The 24,624-nt window shown below is 36.6% G+C and overlaps 1 protein-coding gene across 2 annotated transcripts in view; it reads left to right on the forward strand.

The window, feature by feature from the left end:
- FGF12 (fibroblast growth factor 12) overlaps window positions 1-24,624 on the forward strand; it is a 375,338-nt gene that overhangs the window by 154,410 nt on the left and 196,304 nt on the right. For both annotated transcript variants that reach the window (XM_036109237.2, XM_036109236.2), the window contains exon 2: window positions 6,950-7,060. In XM_036109237.2, coding sequence (XP_035965130.1) covers window positions 6,950-7,060 — 111 coding nt within the window. The remainder of the gene's footprint in view (window positions 1-6,949; window positions 7,061-24,624) is intronic.

Here is a 24,624-nt window from a genome sequence, read left to right on the forward strand (position 1 = left end):
GCACCTATACTAAAACTCTACTTTATATTGATTGTTTTTCTATTTTCCTATTGGAATGTAAGCTTTGTGTCTCATTCTCTTAAGATTAGTGCTGGAGCCCTTTTTCCTCATCTTTTCCCAGCTCTAGCTCTGCATTCAGTGATGTTACATGGTAGCGTCAAATCAGCCGTGGTGGGAATATTTACACAGTGGAAATCAGCCCCATGGGAATCAGGTTTGGGGCAATTTTTTGTTTTTGTTTTGTTTTTTTTCACAAGCCAGTTTGTTAGCAAATCACTAGTTATCCCCTGTGCCTAGAATAATAACGTCCACAAAGCCCAGTGGTCAATGAATACTTGTTTTTGAATGAAATGTGCTATTAGTATCTGTTGACTGAGGAAATAGATATGCATTTACACATACAGAGTCCTTTGCAATTATTATTGCTACACAGGGAGTTCACTGCTGTCAGGTAGGTAACTGCTCATGGTATGTCTGTCACCTGCGTGTGACCCATGAGGAGACTGAGGACTTGGGTCAGGACGACACTCCCTTTACCCCTCAGGGCAGATTTTGGTGGCCATGATGACACATCTCCAGTCTTCTGCGCTCAGTTCTGCAAGGTGCTCTTTTTCCTGTGTCCACTGCAGTCTGCTGAGTGAAGGCGGGGCCTCTGTCCTGCATCACTTTTACTAAACAGTATGTATTTTTAATGAATTCCTCTCACTCAGTGTGCTTGTAATTTCTGCAGTGTGTTCCAAAGCCCAGATAAGTTCTGTCCTCTTTCAAATGTCTTATTGTACCCCATTTCTGATTTGTCTGGGGCTTTGATTTATGGTATGTAAACATGCCCTCGTCTATACCCTTTAGCTGTGATTTGGTCAGAAATGTATCTGTTTATGAACACTCTCCAACCCTAATAGTCTACTTTTGAAATCTGCAGCCGTGTGACGTCCCAGAAGCACTTGACAAGAATCACATTTAACAGCTGCTTCAATCTTCGTTCCTTTAAGTGGCAACATTAAACCTTAATACTGAGGCTCCCTTTCCAAACCCACAGAGACTGATTAGAAAACCCCGTCAAATTACTCCCACAATCCATGTTGAACATTTACAAAGAGCTGCATTTTCACGATGACTGGTAAACCGTCTTTTTAATTCCCTGTCCTAAGCACACACGAAGATAAAGAGGTGCAAACTTGTATTTAGAGGGCCATCTGGCTGATCCCAAAGCTTTCCAGGGCATCAAGGCTGGGGAGGACCTTGCATTGTCATGCAGACTGCCTTAGCTTTTGCAGACCTCCCTGTCCTTCACAGCTGCTCTGATGTGGAGTTTTTCCTGCTTCTCCCTGTTTGCGTCTGTCCATGATAGAAAACTCACTCTTTCTTTAGGCAGCCTGTTCTCTCTTTGAATCCAGTTCATATAAAATTCTTTTTCACCTGTCCCCCTGTAACTTTCACCCATTGGCCCTAGTTCTAGCCCTATGGAGCCACTCAGAACAAATTGGCTTCTTACTTCTGTCTGCTGTTAAGAAAGTGAGGGCAGCTCTCACGTCCCCGGAGTCCTCGCTTCTCCAGGCTACATATTGACTGTTCATTCAGCCATTCGTCACATGGCAGTCCTCTGCGCCCTCCTGATTTGGCTCCCTTTCTTCCGGCCTGTGCGAGTTTTGCCAGTGTCTTTCTGAAAGTGACTGAACAGTGTGGAGAGTAGCTAGGACCACAGACTCTTAAGTTAAATCTGCCTCTTCATTTACTAGTTCTGTAACTTTGGGTAAGTGAGGTAGCTTTGCTGAATCTCCATAATCCCATCTGGAAAATGAGAAAAAAGTACCTTACACATTCAGTTATTGTGAATAAAACTATAGTAAAATCATCAGGGGAATGCCTGGTACAAAGTAGATGTGTTCGAAATACAGCCATCATCATTGTAATAAATACTATTAATTATCTGGATATGGCTTCCATAACAAAGTTTGGATCACTGTTATGTTTTTCATTTTAATTAATGAATTAATTAGTATTTTTCATTTTAGTTTGGTGTTTACATGAGGCACTTTATCTGTAACTTTGAGTGCAAATGTTGAATAGGCAGGCCCTAGATAAATACAATCTAATTGTAGTATCAAAGATATTTATTGTGTGTATATATATGTGTATATATGTACTTCTTGCACAGTTTCCTATAACCCCTTTTCTTTATCGTCCCCATACTCTAATAAATGATAACACAACTCAGTGCTCTCCCTCCTCGCTTCTCTACCTTCTTGTCCCCCAAACCCCTAGCTTGCCCAAGATATGGATTATGTCTTAGTTGCTCTTTGAAAGGAAAGGATGATGATCATCCAGTGTATAGGAGAGGCGTTCTCGTCCTAAATCAACTATGTGTTAGCTCGATGACCTTAGACAAGACACTTTCCCTCTGAGCTTCAGCTTTTTTTTTTTTTTTATCTTTGACATTGATGAAGGAGGGTATTTTATCTTCTGCCATCCAGTGGTCATCCTGAGATGTATGATCAGGCCCCCATCATTCCAGCCTGCTCTGGGTTTCCAGGACACACCTAGGTAACTGTTCCCCTGCACTACATGTTAAACCAGCAGGAGTGTCTAGAGAGCTCTTCCAGGTCCCAGCTCTCCTGAGGGGCCTTGAATTGAAACCGCTGTGGAAATCGCCATGTCATCCTGAAGGGAAGCAGTGTTGAGCCGGAGTTCCTATCCTTTACCTACTTTCTCCCCCAACCTCTTTGAGAATTAAATTCCTAACTTGCTTTGTGGCTGTAATTATCACTAAACTTCTTATTTTAGAATGGTTTTAAATTTAGAGAAAAGTGAAGCCAGTACAAAGAGTTCCCATATAAACTACACCCAGATTTCCATATTAACATCTTACATTGGTTTGGTATATTTATGAAAATTAACAAATCAGTATTGATACATCATGATTAACTAAAGTCTATAATTTATTCAGATTTCCTTAGTTTTAACCTACTATTCATTTTTGGTCCCAGGATCCCATTTAGAATATCACATTTCATTTAGTTGTCATGTCTCTTTAGACTCCTCTTGGCTGTGTCATTTTCTTAGACTTTTTTTGTTTTTGATGACCTTGACAATTTAAGTGTTCCTAGTCAGCTATTTTGTAGAATGTCCTTTAGTTGGTGTTTGTCTAGTGTTTTTCTCATGATCAGACTGGGGTTATGAGTTTTGGAGATGATCACGGAGGTAAAGTGCCATTCTCATCACATCATATCAAGGGTACATATTATCAGCATGATTTATGACTGTTGATAGTAACCTTGATCACCTTGCTGAGGTAGTGTTTTTTTTGTCAGGTTTCTCTGCTGTAAAATTACTCCATCCCCTCCCCCTTTTCCTATTGTACTTTTTGGAAGAATGTCACTATGCACGACCAATGGAAGTTTATTTCCTGTTCACCTGTCCAAAATGGGTATTTCTGATGGCTGTTGTCTTTTTTCTATCAGTTATTCAGAGGTCCGGCATTCTTCTATTTTGTTGACATCCCTAGGGCTTTGTCATCTAAATCCAGCCAGCATTAAGAGAATGTTTGCTTTTAAAAGCCTCGGCCTGAAAATGGCACACATCACTTCCACTTACATTCCATATGACACTCATTCATCTGCCAAACCTAACTGCAAGGGAGGCTAGGACATATGGTCTAGCTGGGTGCCCAGGAAAAAGAGGAAATGGATTTGGGAGAAAAGCTAGCAGCATTTGCCACACCATTTTAGAGTACAAAGATGACTAACCAAACCCCTGCCACCTCACCATCTAATAATATAGCCATCATTTCATTAAAAAAAAAATAATAATAGAAAAACATTATCTTAGAATCAAGTAGAATCATATAAATTAGAAAATATCCATTGTTTATCTGTCTGGAATGCCCTTTGTTTTTGTTTTGTTTTTATTTTTGGCTTTGTTTTGTTTTGTTTTTGCCTATTAAAATGCCACTTACTCTTCCAAGTGATGGATGAGGTGCCTTCACCCAACCTTGAGACAGAATTAGTCCCTTACTCCTTGGTGCCATCATGCCACTCTGCATCTATCCCTTATTTAACACCTACCCCACACTGGTATTATATATAAATATGTTTCACGCATTAGACTGGGTGCTCCATGAGGACAGCACAGGAATTATTCATCTCTTAGATCCCCAAGTGTTGTCTGACAAATAAAAAGCATATTTGTTGAGTGCCTCGAGGATTTTAGATGTACCAAAAAGTGGTCTCATTTTTTTAACCCCTTTCTTTAAAATACAACAAAACATGTCCTCTCCATGCCCCATTATAAAAATGATCCACACTTAGATAGCCAAGCCTTCGTGGAGGAGATGGTCTTGAGCTGAGCCCAGAAAGGTTGGTAGGGTTTGATAGATGGTAATCAGGGTATAGGCAGGCCTGGCTTTCTATGACACATCCTAGGTTCAGGGCATTTGTTCAGTAGATGGTCATATCTCCTTTGAAACATCTAGAGTGCAAGGCATTTGCTTTCATAGATCATCACATAATTAAAACTCAGACTCCAGGCTTGTTCTGGCACTGCTTTTGGGCAGTCAGGGATGGTATAAAAGCCTGATGCTCATTATCTTGAATAGGATTTACCAACCTGAATTCCCAGGGCGCCAACAGGGGGATAGCTTCCCCATAGCAAAAGAAGTGTTTAATTACAGCTACAGAAAGAGGAGCATGAAAAAAACAAACTTTTGCTGGCATTAGTGACTCAGCTGCCATGCATCTCATTACCAACCAAAACATGACCTCTTTAAGTGACCTTATCAAGCTTATTAGAAATAAAATATCAAATATAAGACAGTTGTCCCTTTCTCCTATCTTTTTCTATCCTCTACTCTTAGCCCACTGTTTACTTTAATGACTGACAAGCTTAATTAATATTTCACTAAAACAGAAATCAGAAGACGTTTGATTTTCATCATTAAAAAACAGACCTTAATTAGGATTTATATTCTTATGGATTTCAAATCACACTATCACCTATATTTATTCATTGAAATTCTCAGTGGTTATAGTTAGCATAGGAATTATTTTTCCCTTTATATAGGTATGACAACTGAGCCTTAAATGTAAAATGACTTCCTCAGGACCACATGGCAATTGTGGTTCAAAGCTGGGTCTTCTGGCTGCATACATAGAATTGAGTGTGCCATATTAGCACCTGTCTGTCAATCAGCCTCATGGCAGAGGCACACATGTTCTTTTTATTTCCCTTGATTATAAAAGTGATCTGCAATTATGATAGCTAAGCTTTCTTGGAGGAGGTGCTCTTGAGTTGAGCCTAGAAAAGTTGGTAGGTAGGGTTTAATAGATGGTAATAGCGGTCCAGGATATTATTTTACAGTGATCTTAGCTAGCTATGTGTTCCTCCAACATGTCCCTAGTATGTCAGACTGGGTGAGCCCATGGAGGCAACACACTGAACATGAAGCCATTCCTTGATTTCTGCCACCACCCAGGGCAGAGGATTCTAATGTACTCCAGGTCAATAGATACTTATAGAAGGGATCTAAAGATATTTCATTTTAACTTCCAGATGGTATTGATAATTGGAAATTAGGGCCCACAAAGTAAATAAATTGAATTTATTTAACACACGTATATAACATATAGTTATCAATCACAATGCCTAATTCCCAGTTCAGTTCTTTTTTTTTCATAACCCTGCTTCCTTATTCCCAATTTTCTTGGCATCTTTTCTGCTCCTTAGGATTGCTCTGAAGAAGACATGTTTATATAGGCATTGCCTCATATTCCTGAATGTATGTGATTAAGTCGTATGTGAAAAAGTTTAACCACAGACATATGCTGTAGAGAGCAGGTCCATTTCCCAGAGAGTTAAGTGCACTGAATCCTTAACTAGAATTCTTATTTGGAATTAAACATCAATAAATATGTTTTGTTTAACACACTATACCTAGCATATTGCTTGACAAAAAAGAGATTCGGAGTAAATATTGGTTGAATAAATGGGGGAAGGAATGAAATTGACTATCAGTTGAAATTTGGTGACCGTCCTTTTGAGGATAGTATGTTGTTACCTCAGGGATGCATTAGACTAGTCTAAGTTTTGCCCAGTACTGAAGTAGAGACAGAGATGGTAGTGATGTTGTAGAAAATGAATTGTTGGCAGCCAGCACCACAATGAGAAAGCTTTAAATATTTATGTTAGCTGATATATAGAAATCCAAATGTGGTATACAAAGTTCAGCTTGATAGTATTAATGTGTAGGGAGTTTTCAAAAGCTGAGGACCACTCCTGGTATGAAATACTTAGAGAAATATGCATGGATTTATTTGTTTGTTTGTTTTTGTACTGGAAAAATGACTTTTGAAGTGTTGGGGCTCCTCTTTGGTGAGGTATTTATTGAAGGTGAAATCTGTTTTCACATACATCTCATGACCATGGGGGTTTTGCTTTTTTCCTGTGGTTCTCATACAAGCCATTCTTTCTGGCTGAACTTGACCAGCATTTCAAAACCCAGAAGTTTCTGATGGATAGTTGACATTGAGCCCAAATAGAAGTCTTCCAGGGCCTAATATTGACTGTTGGAAGCTTAGGAATTATAGTGGCAGTTTGGTCTAAATAGTGATTCTGGAATGGAACCATAAGCTCGGTGGCATCTTGCAGTCAGACACTAGATGCATGAGGGAGAGAAATAATTCACGTTTTTAGTATTCTTCTGTATTTTCCTAATCATAATTAGTTTTTGTCTACTTATCTTTGGTTTACTGCTGTATAGTATTATGGCTCTGCCTCTAGAAGGAAAAAGAAGAGTAAAGATATGTTACTGAAATGCCCCCTTTCCAAATGTTTATTTCAATATTTAAGACTTTGGCATTTGTGAGTTTACTTAGAGAATTTTTGGACAATTTGCAAGTGCGTATTTTTATAAACAAAATAAGAATTTGAATAATCATTTCATTTTGTTTTGCAGAACCCCAGCTGAAAGGAATTGTGACAAGGTTATTCAGCCAGCAGGGATATTTCCTGCAGATGCACCCAGATGGTACCATTGACGGGACCAAGGACGAAAATAGTGACTACAGTAAGGATCATTAGCTTCTTGAAATCCCATTATGATCAAATGTATGGCCCAATGTATCTTGGACTTAAGGTGTGGCCAGGCTGCCTTTTGAACTGTTTAATTGCTAATAAGCTGGTGTCTTGTCTTTTATCCTTTTTGCTATGATTCCCCATAGTAAAGAGACAGTTGGGAGGTTACATACTAAATGAGAAGGTAGGAGGCTTGAAGGAGTTCCAGATAGTCAATGGATAAGAATATCCTCCCACTCCAGGGTTTGTAGTCAGTATGGTGATAAGTATTTGTAGGAACAAGGCAGACCTTCCAGCACAAGATGGTGTTTTAATCCTAGAACCAAATAGTAAACATGTTATAATAATTCTTGGAACATCATTTCTGGCAGACCAAAATTACTTCTTCAGGTAAACATTGAATACATACATATGTCTATTACATATGATTTCATTTTGATTGAGGACAAAATTATTGATTTTAAAAGGAAAATATATTTTTTCTTTTATATTGATTTAAAAAGAAAAATGGTATGGTGATGTTTTGGTAATAACAGGATAATAAAAACCAGTAGACCTGAAATTTTGCTTGTAAGTTTTTTAAATAAAATGCCAGATATTCAAAGTTTGTTAATAATATCCCTGGAATTAGTTTTTAACTAACTTAAGTATAGAGTTGACATGTTTAATAACTAAGCAAAATCATCAAGGTATGACAAAGTATATTTGCATTTCAGAAGAATTTTGAATATAAGCCTCAGAGCCAAGAGTGATCGATCACTCACATCATATCTTTTCGTTCCTGCACAATCATATACAGATACTCAGGGGGAAATTCACATTATCTTAAAATTATGCAGGGTGCCATATTGTTTCCTAAAGTTTGTCTGTATTCACTGCTAGATCTTTAGTGTTGAGCACATAGTAAATACTCATCAAGTATATATCCCATTGAGTTGTCTTCTGATGGATATGATTTTGTGGTCAGTGTGACAGTCTACCAAACTGCATAAGATAGTCTAAGAAGCCTTGTATTTTATGGTGAAATAACTTTTAAATTAAAATTAAAGATTTGAGGGAAGATCTGCAATTCTGAAAGTGTGAAAATGTTCTTATCAACCCCTTCTAAATCATTCTTTGTTCACTTAATATTATACATTATAAAATATGAATTCCAATACAGAAAATATCTTATTATAAAAAATTGCATCCCAGTTCCCTGCATAGTTGGTTAGCCTATTGTGGTTTGCATTGTTGGTTTGTGTTTGTTTGTAGGAATGCATTCTTTATGTTATTGATTTATTGATTTATTTATTGGAATGCATTCTTTAAATGATTCCTGTTTTCACAGAAGACTGGGCATACCTTTCTCTCCATGTAAGATTTTCATCTGTTGCATCTGTACTTGCATGCAGATTTAGTGATGCTACAGGTATTGATGGAAAGAATCAGAGAGATTGCTTAGTTGTGTCACCTATGCTGTCCGGAGTTCTCCCTTGATCTGTTTCTTTTTCTATAAAATGAGGTGGCTGGAGAAAATAACATGAATGTCTCCTGTCAGCACCATCCATCCAACTTTTTAAGAAATTGAAAAATTATCAATTGAGGAGGATAGATTCAGTCCCCAATTAAGTTGAATAGCTATACATGGTTCCACACGATGAAGCCATAACCTGGACAGCTGTCCTGCAGATGTATGACCTTTATCATGGGTTTGTGGTGGAAGGGCAGGGGCAAAAGTGTGGGTTCAACTGACAAAAATCCTTCCTTCACCATTTCATAGAAAAATAATTGAGAAGTGCTCTCTCTGCAGATGCTGGGTCAATCAATGTCTGATGTAAATCCATACACACACACACACACACACATACATTTATACACATGTATATGTACAAATATATATGCCTATATATGTATGCATAATGGCATTATGCATAACACACATATTGAGGGTGACACATTTTGTCAAATACTTTTAGAAACTGAATTCATACATTTAAAATATCTTATTTTTTCTTAAGATAAGCAACTGCACACACTTTTTGATATATTGGTTTTAAAAATAGTTTAGATATACAAAATAATAAGACTAGAATAAATCTATCTGGATACCCAGTCCCTGGCATAAAATTTAGTTAAAAAATATCAATACATTTGAACCCACTGTGTGCTTTCCCTGGTGGAGTCCTGCTTTCCTTCAGTACCAGTACAGCAAACCTGAATTTAGCGTTGTTTATTTCCATGCAGTTTTAAAAATATATTTTTTCATATATGTATACTTAAACCATTTGTAATATTGTTTTGCGTGTTTTTAAACTTTTAATAAGTGAGAGCATATACTGTTCATAACTTCTGTGTACTTTTCCTCCCTAATATTATGGTTGTGAGCTGCATATATGGTGATATATTTGCTTTCTATCGTTCACTTTCATTTTTGTAAAGTATCTCTTTGTATGAATATACCCAAATACATTTATCCATTCTCTTTTTGGTGGATAATTGTCATTTCTATTTTAAGGCAGCACAACTATATTTCTTACAGATGTTGAAAAGACCTTCCCTAACCATCCTTTATAAAATGACATTCCTTACCTTGGCCCTCTTTATTCTGATAGCCCCCATTTTTGTATTCATAGCTCTTATAACCACCATACACACACACACACACACACACACACACACACACACACACACCACAGTTGCTGTTTGTTTATTTTTTATCTTCCTTTTCCTCCCAGGAGAACGTAAGTTCCATGAGGGAAGAGATTTTGTTTTGCTCTTTGATGTATCTTTAGAATGATCTCTAATACGTTGTAAGTACTCAACAAAAATGGAATGAATGAATGAATGTCCCCTTGTGTATATATACAAAAGTTTCTGAGTCATTGGCTAAATACTCCACCCACCCAAATATTATTTTAACTTTTTCTTTTGAAATAATTTTAGACTTCAGAAAAATTACAAAGTAATATAGGATATTCCTGTATACTTTTCATCCAGTTTCCCCTAATGGTATCATTTTACGTAACAACAGTAAAATTATCAAAACCAAGAAACTGGGATGCCTGGGTGGCTCAGTCGCTAGTGTCTGCCTTCGGCTCAGGTCATGGTCCCAGGGTCCTGGGATCGAGCCCCGCATCAGGCTCCCTGCTCAGCGGGAAGCCTGCTTCTCCCTCTCCCACTCCGCCCTGCTTGTGTTCCCTCTCTCGTTGTCTCTCTGTCAAATAAATAAATAAAATCTTTTTTAAAAAAAGAAAAAAACAAGAAATTGACACTAGTACAATACTATTAACTGAGCTATAGATTTAATTCAGATTTTGCCAGTTTTTCAATTAACATACTTTCTTCTGATTCCCCAGTCCCCTCCACGTATTTTCACTGAAAAAATTTCCAATGAAAGCAAATAATTTTTATTTATACTTTTTCCTAGTGGGGATGAAGGGTAAAAATATCAGAGGAGGATTTAAATTCTACTCAATTTTTAAATAGAAAATTATAAGCCTCTAAGATGTGAAAATGACTTTTCTTTCTCTACTTTGTGTGGGCAGGAGTAAATGCATTTGATTGTTTGAAAAAAAAAAATCTTGTTACTATGAGCATCTGTCAGAATTGTGCTGTTCAGTTCACTAGACATCATTAGGTCCAACCAACCTTATCATGGTATCTTGCATTGAATTGATAAAGACACCTGTTCTTTTGTTCATGAAGAAAAGACTAATTACATGTAATTGAGTACAAAAACAAATGGGTTTGTCAGCAGCAACAGATAAGAATCTCTGCAAATGTAATGATAACAAAAGATACAAAACTGTGTTGGAACACTGGCACAAAAAAGACAATTGCAGTTTGGAAAGTATTAATAGGAATATTTTACATAAAATTAGAAAGGTAATTATTCTGCTTTACTAGTTGCCATAGGAGAAGATGCATTTGAAGAGGTCAAACATGCTGGGGTGGAAACAATTAAGATATTATAACCAAATGTATTGTTCTCTTTCCCTCTGAACAAAATATATGAACAGTGATTTGAGGATGGAATGAGCTGCCTGATAAATTAGTACAATGGTGAAACTGGAGATATTCAGTCAGATGCTGTACTGGCACTTGTAGGGGGTTTCACAAGAGAACCCCGTTGGTGTGGGAAGGGGGAGGAAGGTGGTGGTGACTGGGGTAGTTTCAGGGCTCAGTGGCTTTTAAGGTCTCCTTCAGTACTGAGATTTATTTTTTAAATTTTATTAAGGTTTTTAATTTTAATTCCAGTATAATTAACATCCAGCGTTATATTAGTTTCAGGTATACGATACAGTGATTCGACAATTCTATACATTACTCAGTGCTCATTGTAATAAGTGCACTCTTTAATCCCCACCACCTATGCCACCTCTCTCCCACCCACCTCCCCTCTAGTAACCATCAGTTTGTTCTCTGTAGTTAAGTGTCAGCTTCTTGGTTTCTCTCTCTCTCTGTGTTTCCCTTTGTTCATTTGTTTTGTTTCTTAAATTCCACATATGAGTGAAATCACATGGTATTTGTCTTTCTCTGACTTATTTTCTAACATTATACTTTCTAGCTCCAACCATGTTTTTGAAAATGGCAAGATTTCATTCTTTTTTATGGCTGAATAATATCCCATTGTATGTATATTCCTCATCTTCTTTATCAATTCATCTCCAGAGGCACATTTAGTTGTGGAGTTTATTCTGCCAGTCTTTGGGTTGTTTTCTGAGTTATTTACACTTATGTGTTAACTAGTTGTATCCATGGGATGAGGTGAGCCTAGGGTCCTTCTACTCTGCCATCTCCCCCAGGAATCCCAGTCCTGAGATTCTTTTAAAAATTATTTTGAATAAGTAAGATAAGTATACAGTATAAAACCATAAAGGTGCAAAAGGGTATGCTGTTGAGAAAGAGCAAAACAGTCCCTGCCAGGCAGGAGCTGACTTGGTAGTCCAGCAGGCCTTGGGGTACTTCTTTTGAATATAGACAATTTCACAGAACACCCAATCAGAAAAGGCCACTGTGATTGTGCTGGATCAAGACAAAAACACAACCACTCTGTAATCATTTCTGAACACAGGCAAAAAGAAGAATGTTGTCCAAACTACAAAATGATCAAATATTTCTCTATCCTGGCTTATATCAGTGGCTGCTTACTAATTCACCAAACACAGCTTTAACTTGCTCTGCTCTTCTTGTCTTATAGATAATATCTATATATATTTTTAAAGATTTTATTTATTTATTTGACAGAGAGAGACATAGTGAGAGCAGGAACACAAGCAAGGGGAGTGGGAGAGGGAGAAGCAGGCTTCCCGCGGAGCAGGGAGCCCGATGTGGGACTCGATCCCAGGACCCTGGGATCATGACCTGAGCTGAAGGCAGACGCTTAACGACTGAGCCACCCAGGTGCCCCCTTATAGATAATATTTATTAACTTACCCGATCATACAATGACACTCACTTCCTTAGAGCATCCAATTGGGAGTAAATCTGCATTTCTTTGAGCCCTCCCTAAAATTGCCTAACCCAAGACCAAATCCTGTAAGTTATTTCTTACACCCTCTTACTAAGACATCCCAGCTCGACCATGGAGTGCATTTTTCCTCCTTGCCTTAAGTCATTAAACCCAACTTTGTTCAACCATGGGTGTGTTTCTTTCCCTGGGAGACACTGACATAGTCAAAAACAGTTTTCTGTTCTTCTTCTCTCTGCCTCTGGCCACATTTCTTGGTATTCTTCTGGAATGTAGTCTATGCATTTGTCAACATATACAATGCTCTATGTTTATATTGATATAATTTCTCTCTCCATCATCTAACATTATTCAGTATCTTTTTAAACTTAAATTGTTATATCTATGAGATTTTTCCATATTAGTATGTATTTATGTGGAATAATTTATTTAACCTAATTCTCTGTTGAAGGCCATTTCAGTTCTTATATTTTGCTAATGCAAACAACACTATAAAAAAATATCCTGGTACGTAAGTAATTTTGCATGTGTACAAGTGTACTTACGGGATGGATACTTAGAAGTGGAATTCCTGGGTCAAGGGTATATGCTTTTTTAATTTTGAAAGATCTATATTTGTTCTCCATCATACAAATTTACATTGAGGATGTCTATTTCCTTATATTCTAGGTCAGCACAATGTGTTATCAAACTTCTGGTTCTTTGTTACCTAAAAACATAAACATTATTTGTCTTATTATGAGTTAGGTTGAGCACTTATTCATATATTTTAAGAACCATCTTCACTTCTTTTTCTATAAAATATCTGTTTATATCTGTAGGATATAAACCTACATTTGTAGGAAATCTATTTATATTTTAAAAAAATCAGCTCTTTGAAAAAAATCAGCTCTTTGTTATATGAGTTGTACGTTTTTACTCATTTTGTTGTTTGTCTCTGAATTTACTTGGCCGTGCTTATTTATTTTATTTTATTTTATTATAAATATGCTTTTATACCCTCAGCTTTTCTTTCCTGTTTAAAAAGCCTTTATTCATTCCAAGATGATTTTTTAAACAATCTCCTGAGCTTTGTCTTAATAAATTATTGTTTGACTTTTATGCTTAATATTTAATTAATATGGAATCTGTTTCTTGAGATCTTTTGATTCTAGACCTCTAATATTTTATGTTCTTGACTATTGATTACAAATCAAACACAGTTTATTCAGATTTTATGAATAAACTAAATTTCTCATGAGTTCAGCATAAAGAAACATTTCAAAATGGTCGGTTTCTGAGTTTCAGAAATCCAATTGGAAACTTAAAAATGTAGTCATCCAGTTATGTTTTCTATACAATACCAAACATATGATGTTTTGATACCACCACCAGCCACAAGGATATAGACACAGCCAAAGCCAACAGAAGTTCTGTATTGCTAAACTATCAACAGAAACATGATCCACATGGTTAGCTGGGAAGAATTATCAAGGACATAAGGGATGCTGTGGAGAATTATAAGGAGGTTTTTCTCCCTAACCAGGGACCTTTCTGGACAAGGAGTTTATCTCTTACACCTACTAGAGCGTACACATTATCGTTTTCATGGGAAAGTAAGGGCTATGCCATATCCAATTATAGGGATAATATTTTCTTCTACTATCATCTATCCTTTAAGAATATGTCATCAATTTGTATGTGCGAAATCACACCTATAAGTTGGATGAAAAGAAAAAGAAATGTGTGTGTTATCCTGCTGATTTTCTTTAAGCAAGATTACTTACATAATCTTAAGCAATAGCGTGGTAATGTTGTTATTCTTAGAGTGGCATATTTTTTCAATGTCAAAATTAATATTTATCCTTAGCTTATGAATGCAGTTACTTCATTTGATATTTTTAATAAAGAAAAAATGCCTTTTGATTTTAATCGCTAGAAGAAGAGTAATGAACATTTGTTAGAGATTTGTTTTTGTTGACTATGCTTTAATTTTAAAGAGTATGCTTCCAGATAATATTTGTGGAAAGCATGAACAAGAACCAATTATTTCCTTGAATAGTTTACCCACTCACATAAAATCACAAGGGAATAACTTTCTAAACTTTTTGTAACCTTGACCTCTTTCCTTCTTACTAGTCTTGTATTTCTTTTCGATCCTAAGACTTCTGTTCTCATGTGTCCCTCTAGTCAGTAAAGGAAAACATGAACCATATGAAATTATCCTTCTCCCCGGTTGCTCTGTGACTGTTTATGGGCATATTTATAGCATATTTATAGGCTGTATGCATAGTGGTTAAGAATCTTACAGGAGCTACTTAACCAAGTGTATTCCTAGAAAGAGCTGAGGGCTGAGATTTTCTTTAATCTATTCTTGGCTCTGTGAGGTAACCAGTGCATTGACTTTAAGCAAATCACATAAAATTTCTCAGATTTAAATGATATCTGATTGTACAAAATGAGAGGGACAGAGAATCTCTCAGATTTTAGAAGCCTTTCCGTTCTCATGTGGAAGGGAATGTATGCTCAGAAAAACTGACTGGCGTCTTCCATTTCCCATTTCAGAACAATACCATTTGTTCTGAAAGCTATATCACCAGCAGGAAATCTTCAATTTACAAATCCCTATGTGATATCCTCAAGGTGTGTATAAGGATCTGGAGAGTCATGCACGTAAATGATAGAACCAGAATTTGAATCCAGGCTATCTGACCTAAAATTCTGTACCTTTAGCTTAGTTATTTAACCTCTTCACAGCTTAATCCCCTCATCTGTTCAGTGGGAATGATAACAGAATTTACATCATAGGGTTGTTGTGCAGATGAAATGGGTTGATTCATGAAAAGTACTTAAAATTGTGCCTAAAACACAGTAACTCCCAATAAATATTGTTAGTTGTTGCTATTACTATTACTATTACCTTCATCCACATGGATGAAAGAGTACTTGTTTACAAGGAGCTCATAGACAGAAGCCATTTCAACAAGTAGAATCCTTAATGGCGGCAGCTGATGTTACGCGAAAGAGTGTGAAAGTGCTGAGCTGGGGGATATTGAAGAGTACTCTAAGTCAGGGTTCATACAGTGTGTAGTCCCCAGACCATTTCCGGCATCAGCATCATCTGGGAACATTTTTGAGCCTCACGCTAGACATACTGAATTATTAGAATTCTGGGCTGTGGCTCAGCAATCTCTGTTTCGACAAGCTCTCTGGATGATTCTGATGCACTGCAGTAGGTATGACTGGTAACTGTCCTCTGCCCCAGGATTTGGAATGTTCACTTTTGCTGATTAAGGCAATCTCTGTCTTGGGACTGCCACACATACTTCTACTGGTACCTGATTCCTAATGTAATAGGGAAAGCATGGATTTGTAGGCATCCTGCAAAGCATGATGAAATTCAGACTTTGTAGTGTCTCAAACATGTGTGAAATCAGTTATTTTTGAAGTTTTTTTAAGTTTTCTAATAGCCACATTTTAAAAAAATTTTATTTTAATTCCAGTGTATTTAACATACAATAGATGAATGGATAAAGAAGACACACAACAATGGAATGAATGTTGTATTTGATTTAGACCCAGAGAGAGTCAAGAGCGCAATTCTAGACAGATGTATAATCAAACATAGGTTTGGGGGAATTACACAAATGATACAGGTGAGCCTATATCTTGGACATTTTGCACATGCTAATTACATTTACGTGGAATGACTTACCCAATCTTATTCACTGGCTTTGCTGATAAGCCACCCTTACCCTTTAGAACCCTTCTCAACTTTTTTCTTCTTTGTGCGAAGCCTTCTCTGGCTTTCCCCGACAACTGCCACTCTTTCCCAACACCCCCCACTAACTCACTTCACCCAACTCTGTCTGAACCTTGTGTGTACATTTACAGCTGCACAAGTCACATTAAACTGCAATTCCTTATCTACATTTGTATTTCCCCTCTGAGAGTGCAATGTCCTTATTTGCCCTTCTGTGGAGCACAGCAATGGACAGTTTCCAAGATCCCAAACTGGAGGGCTATGGCAGATATGTTTCATTTAGCTGGCACACCTCACGGTGAAAAAAAATGAATGTATTCAAACAGTGGATGTATCTGCTTTCCCGCACATTTTCCTCCTGCCTGCCTCGGCCCTGAAGAGGTTTGAGTTTGGCGTACCTCTTACTCAGTGTTGTAAAATCAAAATGACTGAATACACCTTCAAATGGAGAGTATAAGCCACTTAAATATCACTAATTGTAAGTCAAAGTGACTTGGGCTGTGAGTCAGATAACCTGGTTTCCAGTCCAGGTCCTGTCCCCATTTAGCTGCATGTTCTTGTTTAAGCTTTCTGTTCTTTGGTTTTCTACTCTGTAAAATGAGGTGTTTGGAAAAGATTATCTCCAATATCCCTGAAAGATCTGAAACTTTGAAAGCCTACAGATTGGTAATGAATTTTGGTTTTACCTTTGAAACCCTTGAAATTTTTCCTTTAAACACATCATTAAAAAGGGCAAAATTGTAAGAGTGGGTAGTACAATAATTTTTGCAATGAATTTGAAAACTGTAGTAAATTCACTCTGCCTTCAAAATATAACAGAATCTGACCACTTTTAATACCCCTATTGCCACTACGTAGACCAAGCTGCTCTCATCTTTGGACCTTTGCAATAGCCTCCTGACTGATCTTGTCAGTTAAAGCTTTCCCTCTTCAATCTATTATCCACAGAGTAGCCAGACCCAGTTACAACATGGGTCAGATAGGTCAGTTCTCTGTTCAGTCTCTTTCATCATACATCGTTAAGGGTAAAAGCCAAGTTCACTTTATGACCGATACGGTTCCACATAATCCTGCCCATTATCTCTTGACTGTTTGCCCTCCTTTATTTCGACTAGTCATCCTGTTGTTCCTCAAACACAACCACCATGGTCTTTCCAGAAGCCCTTGGTACCAGCATTCCATGTCTTCCTAGCATGTTCTTCCTCCAAATATCTAAATAGTCCCCTTTCTCATCTTCTTCATTCCTTTATTCAAAAGAGACGCCTTTTCCCATGGAGGCCTTTTGTGGTTAGTCTATACATTTCAATCCTTGTCTTCAACACTTCACTCTCCCTTGGCAACTTGATTTTGTTCTTCCTCCAGAACACTTGCCACTGTCTTATAAACTTATTTATTTTATTATGTCCCTCCTCCACTAAGACATTCCCCATTTATATACGCAACAGAATTTCCTCATTCATACTTGCTTATGTTATTTTTTTCATTAATTGTATCCTCCTCTAAAAACAAGATCAACAGCCTTTTGTCTTTGAAAACTTTTTCTGATTTCTTTAACTGGAAGTCCTGCTTTTTCCTAGGCATACATTGTACCTCTCTTAAGAAATATATGCAGTTTCATCTGTATAAATTTATTATGTGTGTGACTTGTTTACTTCCTTTAGGTTACAAGTTTCTTGAAGTCATTGACTATGTCTGATTTATCTCGGTATTGGCATGTAATAAGGTCTTAATAATAGGTAATGCCTTAATAATGGATATGGGTAGGTTAATTTGTAGTAATAATAGTATAATCACACTACCATTTAAATTGGAAGGCCTAATTAGAATAAAAGCTCCACAGGGGCAGGGAGCTTTGTCTGCAGTTTGCACTGCTGTTTCTCCAGCACCCAGAGTCATGTCTGGCACATATTAGGTTGTCAGTATTCGTTGAATAAATGAATGCAAGTGAATTCTCAGAATAACTCCATCAAAAATGAATATGACTTTGTTGAACAACACCCAGCTTGAAGGATTAATGCAAATTGGATCACGTTTGCATTTTGTTTTGAGAATGACAGACAATTTAAGAGACTTCAAAGGATGGATAAGGAAGTCATTTTCCATTACGAAAATAGGAAGAAAATTGAGTAGGCTTAGTCTGGAAAAGTGAACTGTATAGCGATAATAGTAAAAGAAGACACTCTTGCACAGTTTTAAGTATGTCTTCAAAGCGTTATGTGAATATATATTCATGGTGATAATTACAGAGGCATCATTTTCTGAAAGTATGTAAATGGTACATTTACCTATGAGAGAGGGAGCCATTGCTTTTATTATTCAACCAGGACCAGGAGCTAAATTTAAGCTTATTTTGCAGGGAACAGAAACCATACACTGAGGTGCTTAAAAAGTAAGAAAAAAAGGGGGGTGGGTTCCTTGAAGTAGTAGAAAAGAGTTTTAGAGTTGTGATAAATTAGAGATTGTTAAAAATCTCCCTGAAATTACCTGCTTCTGAGGCTCTGAGATGTGAAGTTGATTTGGTCAAAGGAGAGTAAGGAAAATTCAGTTCCATTATATCTCCCTTCTGTGTTCATTCCTCAATACAAATTATTGCTTCAGAGATTAAGCAGGTTTGCCTACATTCTCAAACTTAATAGAGATAGTAATTAATGGCAGTGGGATTTCTTATATGTCTCTGGTTTGATTAGGTGTCTGGTTTATAGCCACCAGTTTATTAAGGGATTAATCATACCTTTATTCTCATGTGGATGGATATTTTCCAGGGCATACTACCATGAACTATAAAAGAATAATTATATATTTTCCCTGAGGGATTTGGAAAAAATATGAGTTTGCAGTATATCAAATAATAATAGCTAATGTTCACTGAGTAATTTTAGAAATTTTATTCATTTAAGTATCACAACAATTCTATAAAACAGGTATTATAGTCATGCCCACTTTGAAGATGAGTAAACTGAGGCATAGGGAGTTTAAATAATTAGCCCATGGTCACACAGATATTAAATGGTAGACCCAGGATGTGTACACAGCAAATTTAGTTCCAGAGTTAATGCCTTTACCCACTCTACACTGGATTTCTCTTTCGTGGTTAATATTTCCCAGTGCATAATAAACATTCCCTTAAATCATAAAACTACATTTTCTCCCAACACTTTTTAAAAGTATTAAGAAGGAAGTATGATTTACTTGTAAAGTATTATGGTGGTTTACTTTAAGATGGTATAAACACTGAACTTTGAGAGGATTTTTCTTCAATATGTTTGGTATATTTACATTGTAAATTAAAGTATTTTTTAGAAATAGTAAACCATTATACAGTAATTTTTACATTCTTAATCTGGTGGCCCGTTTCGTGTATCTGACTTGGGAAATTTGAGGTGTGTAGGATGTGTGTGTTTGTGTGTGTGTATATATTTCCATGTATTATTCAGTAGCCTAGATAGAGTGGTACTGAGCAGGCATCCCGCCAAGATCTAGTGAGGTTGCACTTAGTACATCTGCTTTTCCTGACACTGAGACAGAATGTGGAGCACACTCCCATGTCAAAATATGTCTGTTCAGCATTACTAAGCCCACTCTATAGTATTCTAATTGAATTTTTAAAAATATCTTAAAGAGAACTTCTCTTTGCTTCCTCTTACTTAGGTATTGCTAGAATACATAATTTTATTGTTACTTTAGTATGTAGCGGGGACCAGTTATGATCCTTGAGGAAGCAGTGTGGTGTTGTGAATATCCCATACAATTTCAGAGACAGACAGTTATGGAAATTAACATGCATTTCTCCATTTACCAGCTGTATACACTTGGTCAATTTGCTTAGCACTTTCAAACCTTAGTTTCTCAACTGTAAAATGGGAATTATATGTAAGGACTTAAAGTATATAATATCAAACTTACCCTCATGGAAGAGAGTGCTTTGGGAAGTCTGAAGAGGAGAAATCTATGCTGCCGGAAGTGTGAACAAGAGTAATTTCCGGGAAGGTATAGGACTGAGCAGAGCCATGAATTGTTAATAGGCGTTCTTGGTGCCTCACATGCAGTTTCGACACTCTGCTGGGCCCTAGACCCAGCCTTCTTGTCTTTAAGGGAATTTGACAGAAGTTGAATCTGCATAGGATTCAACCCCACTGCACTTGGAATTTCCCTCAAAGTGGGTAGGAATGAATACAGTTACACATGGTCTTTTCTCAGTCCTTTGAATCTGCTGGTGATCTCAGCAGGGAAAGTCATATCAAGATGCAAGGGAAGATAGTCTACTTCCCACCAATGTCAAAGTCCTCTGGAACAATGCCTCCCGAATTTTTGGACATTAGAATCACCAGGGTGACTTTAAAAAAATCTGATGCCCGGGTCAATAAAATCAGAATCTCTGAGGATGGAACCAAGGCATGAGTATTTTAAAATAACACAGATGATTCTGAAATACAGTCAAGTAAAAGAAGAGTGACTTCTAGAACATTGCTTCTTATACTGTAGTGGGCATCAGAATCACCTGGAGGGTTTGTTAAACTACTGGTTTTTGGGCCCTTACTCCCAGAATTTCTGATTCCAGTAATCTGGAAGAAGGGCTGAATGTTTGTGTTTCTAACAAGTTCATAAGACCACACTTTGAGAACCACTGCTCTAGAACAGTGCTTCTTGAACCTTACATGCGTAGTGATCATTTGGGAATCTTGTGAAAATGCAAATTGTGATTCGGTAGGTCTTGGATGGGGCCTGAGATTCTGCCTTTCCTGTAAGCTGCAGGAGATGCTGACACTGCCCACAGCAAGCTCTAGTCTGAGGACTGGTGAGGTTCAATAAGCAAAATCTGGGAGCTGGTAAGAACTACCCCCAGACCCATTGAATATGAAATTGCTTTTTTAGCAATGCTGCACATTGGAATCATATGAGGAATTTAAAAAAAATATTGAGGCCTAGATCCAATCTTGGAGATTTTTATTTAGTTGGTATGGGTATGGCCAAGGTATCAGAATTTAAAAATAAACAAACAAACAAAACTCCCAGAAGGTTGTAATACGCAGTGAAAAACTTTGAGACAGAGTTACACAATAGGATATTATTTTAAAGTACACTGCAAATCATTGCTGTCCTTTTATGGAATGTTCCTTGATATTGTATTGTAAAAAAAAGCTGGAGATGACAAGTAAATGGCCCCTCCTGGGTCCACAGCAGACATCACTAAATTCTTTTGTTTTGTTTAGACATCACTAAGGTTTTACAACAGTCATTGTGGCCTAGCCTCAAATGTCTCCTTAAGACATAGTTTTGGGCAGCTGCAGCAAAATGATTGGAGTTTCACACACGCCTGCCATATGTATGCTTCGTCTTCATTAACACCAACATATATTGAGGGAGAATTGTGTTCTAGTTACTAAGTTACAAAGATGATTCTCATACTATCCTGCTTTCTAGCTGCTCCTAGAATAATAGACAAAGTTGAGGTTGAACCTTTATGTAAATTAAACTTAATAATGCCAGGTAGCACTGGTACTGCCAAGTGATTAGAAAAAAATCACTAAATTTCAGAGATGGAAGAGATCCCCAAAAGCCATGGTGCTCAGAGAAAGTGGACTTTAAACTGAGCCTTGAAGAATAGGAACAAAATAGGTGAGCTAAGATCAGGAGAACTGCATTTCAGATAAAGAGGCACAAAATTACCAAGTGGAGAAAGCTCCTTCCATGTTGGGGACAAATTAACTGACCAATGGGTCTAGCAAAGAAATTATGTGGAGGTATCACAGGACCATATTTTAGAGTGCTAAACAACACGTAAGGAAGTTTACACTTTATATTTTAGGACATGGGGAACCAATGAATGTTACTGAGCAATTGTAATCAAATGATAGGTGAAATGTACTTTGGAAAAATTTTGTACGTAGGGACAATGGGAGAAATGAGCTGAAACATTTTAAGGTAGAGAATACTGATCCTATTATTTTTCAAATTCTTTTTTCCCCCCCTCCATTTCTAAAAAAATATTTTAACCACATTTATTTCTATAGATCCACTTAATATTTTTGGAATGAAGCAGAAATACAATTTATATTTACATATTATATCATATCATAGATATTATATAGTATATGTATATGTATACATGTATATATATATTAATCATGATCAGTAAATATAACATTTGAGTGCCAGTGTCAGTATAACTTGAGTGGAATCGTGAATGTTTCTTTGTGGCTTTTTCACTGACTTCCCACTATTTAAATATAATTGCTCATCAGTATTGTGTGCGTAAATTTTCAAAAGTGCTTTCTTGTTTTGGTAATTAACGATAATGAAGTGCAAAGCTTTGGTTGTGCGTATCTAAACCATCTCAAGCAAGTTAGCTTTTGTTGTCTGTGTGTAATTTTAACTAAGAGGAACTAAAGGTTTTGTACTTTCTGAGTGGGGAATTTCTGCTTGCCTGACAAATTCCTTTTAAGGCTTCCAAATCTATTTATTGTAGTTCCATTTTTTTTTTCTCACTTTCTTTACAACTACTTAGATTGTAGTTGCTAGAAATTCTCTTTTATTTCTCAAGAGCAACAATATTTTATAGCCTTACGGCCACCAGAACCTAGGTTCACATCCTAGTCTTTTCTTGGAGGATTTCATGACCTTGGGAAAACCACATCTTTGAGATTCAGTGCCCTTCTCTGTAAAGATGGTCACAGAGTTCACATGTGGAGTTATTTTTTTTCTATTTTATAGACTTTCACCACTATGATTGCAGGTACCAAGTCTGTCTTTTACATCAGTGTATTACAAGTGCCTAGCATAGTGTCTGGAATATATGTGATAAATTAATGAATAAACCTGACAGGCCATAGTGTCAATTTTGGTGTTTGATGGAAGATTTGTGGAAGATGTAAATCTAAAACCTTTGAAAACATGAAAGATTTCTTGAAGGATGTTTCTGCCCTTTGATCTGGACTGACACCTGTGCTGTTCAGAGTTCTTCATGTGGACCGTAAGACAAGTCTGATGTGTAAGACAAATTGGTTGCAGAGGATGAGCAATGATGGGCATTTGCTTTCATTATCGATAGTGACATGCTCCCATTTTTCATCTTAAGGAAAAAAAAAGAAATCACATTGAATTGACTTGTTAATTATGCAAGTTTTTGAACATCTCTGAAGTAACACAGGAAAGGTTTTATGATGATATCAGGTTTAAAAGCCAGTGGCAGGATTCTACTAGCTTTTGTCCAAGAAAGGGATCATCATGTTGCTCATTTTCACTATGTTGAAAATTCATAATGTTTGCTATCGGCCAATGCTTAAAAGAACAATTTTAAGTCTCTAAGCCCCAAACCACTCATCGATTCCATAAGTCAGTAAATTCAGTGGAGAAAATAAATCAGGCAGTTGGATTATTTGACCAATTGTTTATAAAGTAAGACATCAGACTGAAAACACTAAATCACTGTAACCTAAAGTATGTTGATTTTTACATTGTTTTCATTGTTTCATTTTAAATGCATAATTATTTTTGCTCACTGAATCTTAAATATATAAGATGAAGTACGTTGCTTTTTTTTCTGCCATGACATCTTAAGAAATTTAAGTTAAAATATGAAATAATGATGACCCAAGTGTCCCTTACCCCCTACCCCCATTGTGAAAGCTCTAGCCACATCAATAATGATACTTTGTACTTTACTTTTATAGTTTAACAAGTATTTAAAAAATATTACTTTAACTCATCATCATATCAAGTCAGTGAAGTATTCAGAGTGGACACTAAGGCTCAGTGAGGTTACATTACTTCCAGTCACCAAAGTCACAAAGCCGTTAAATGTTAGAACTAGGGCTCATGACTGAGAGCTATGTCCTCCAAGTTCAGTCTTCATCCTAGTCTTGTTTCCTTAATAGCTAAAGTAGGGACTATCATATCTTTCCCTTAAATTCTGGAAGGAAAGCTATTTTAGGGAGTTAAGTTCAATGACCACAATTGTTTAGGCTTCTACTGTGCAATGTACCTTGGATGAAAAAAATGTATTTCATCCTCTTGAAAAATTCTTGGTTTGCTGGGAGATTCAGGCAAACATATAAATATGAAAAAGCAATGTGGTAAGTGTTGTGTAATGCTGTGGAATTAGGATGAGGCAGCAATTAATTTGCCTGAATGAATACTCCATTGTACCATAATTTATATGACCACTTTTGTGTTGGAAGAGTTAAGAGCCCAGACTATCTATCTCTTAGTTTGTTGACTGTTCTATAAGATCATTTTCCTATTGAAAATGAGGAGGGGGAAGAACTGACCTTAGTAAATGATAAATAAAGGCCAGAAATAGATATTATTTTCATGACTAATGTAAAACCAATTGAGTGACTTACAAATATTATCATAAATACTA

The sequence above is a fragment of the Halichoerus grypus genome, chromosome 1 (assembly GCF_964656455.1).
Source record: "Halichoerus grypus chromosome 1, mHalGry1.hap1.1, whole genome shotgun sequence".
Lineage (NCBI taxonomy): Eukaryota > Metazoa > Chordata > Mammalia > Carnivora > Phocidae > Halichoerus > Halichoerus grypus.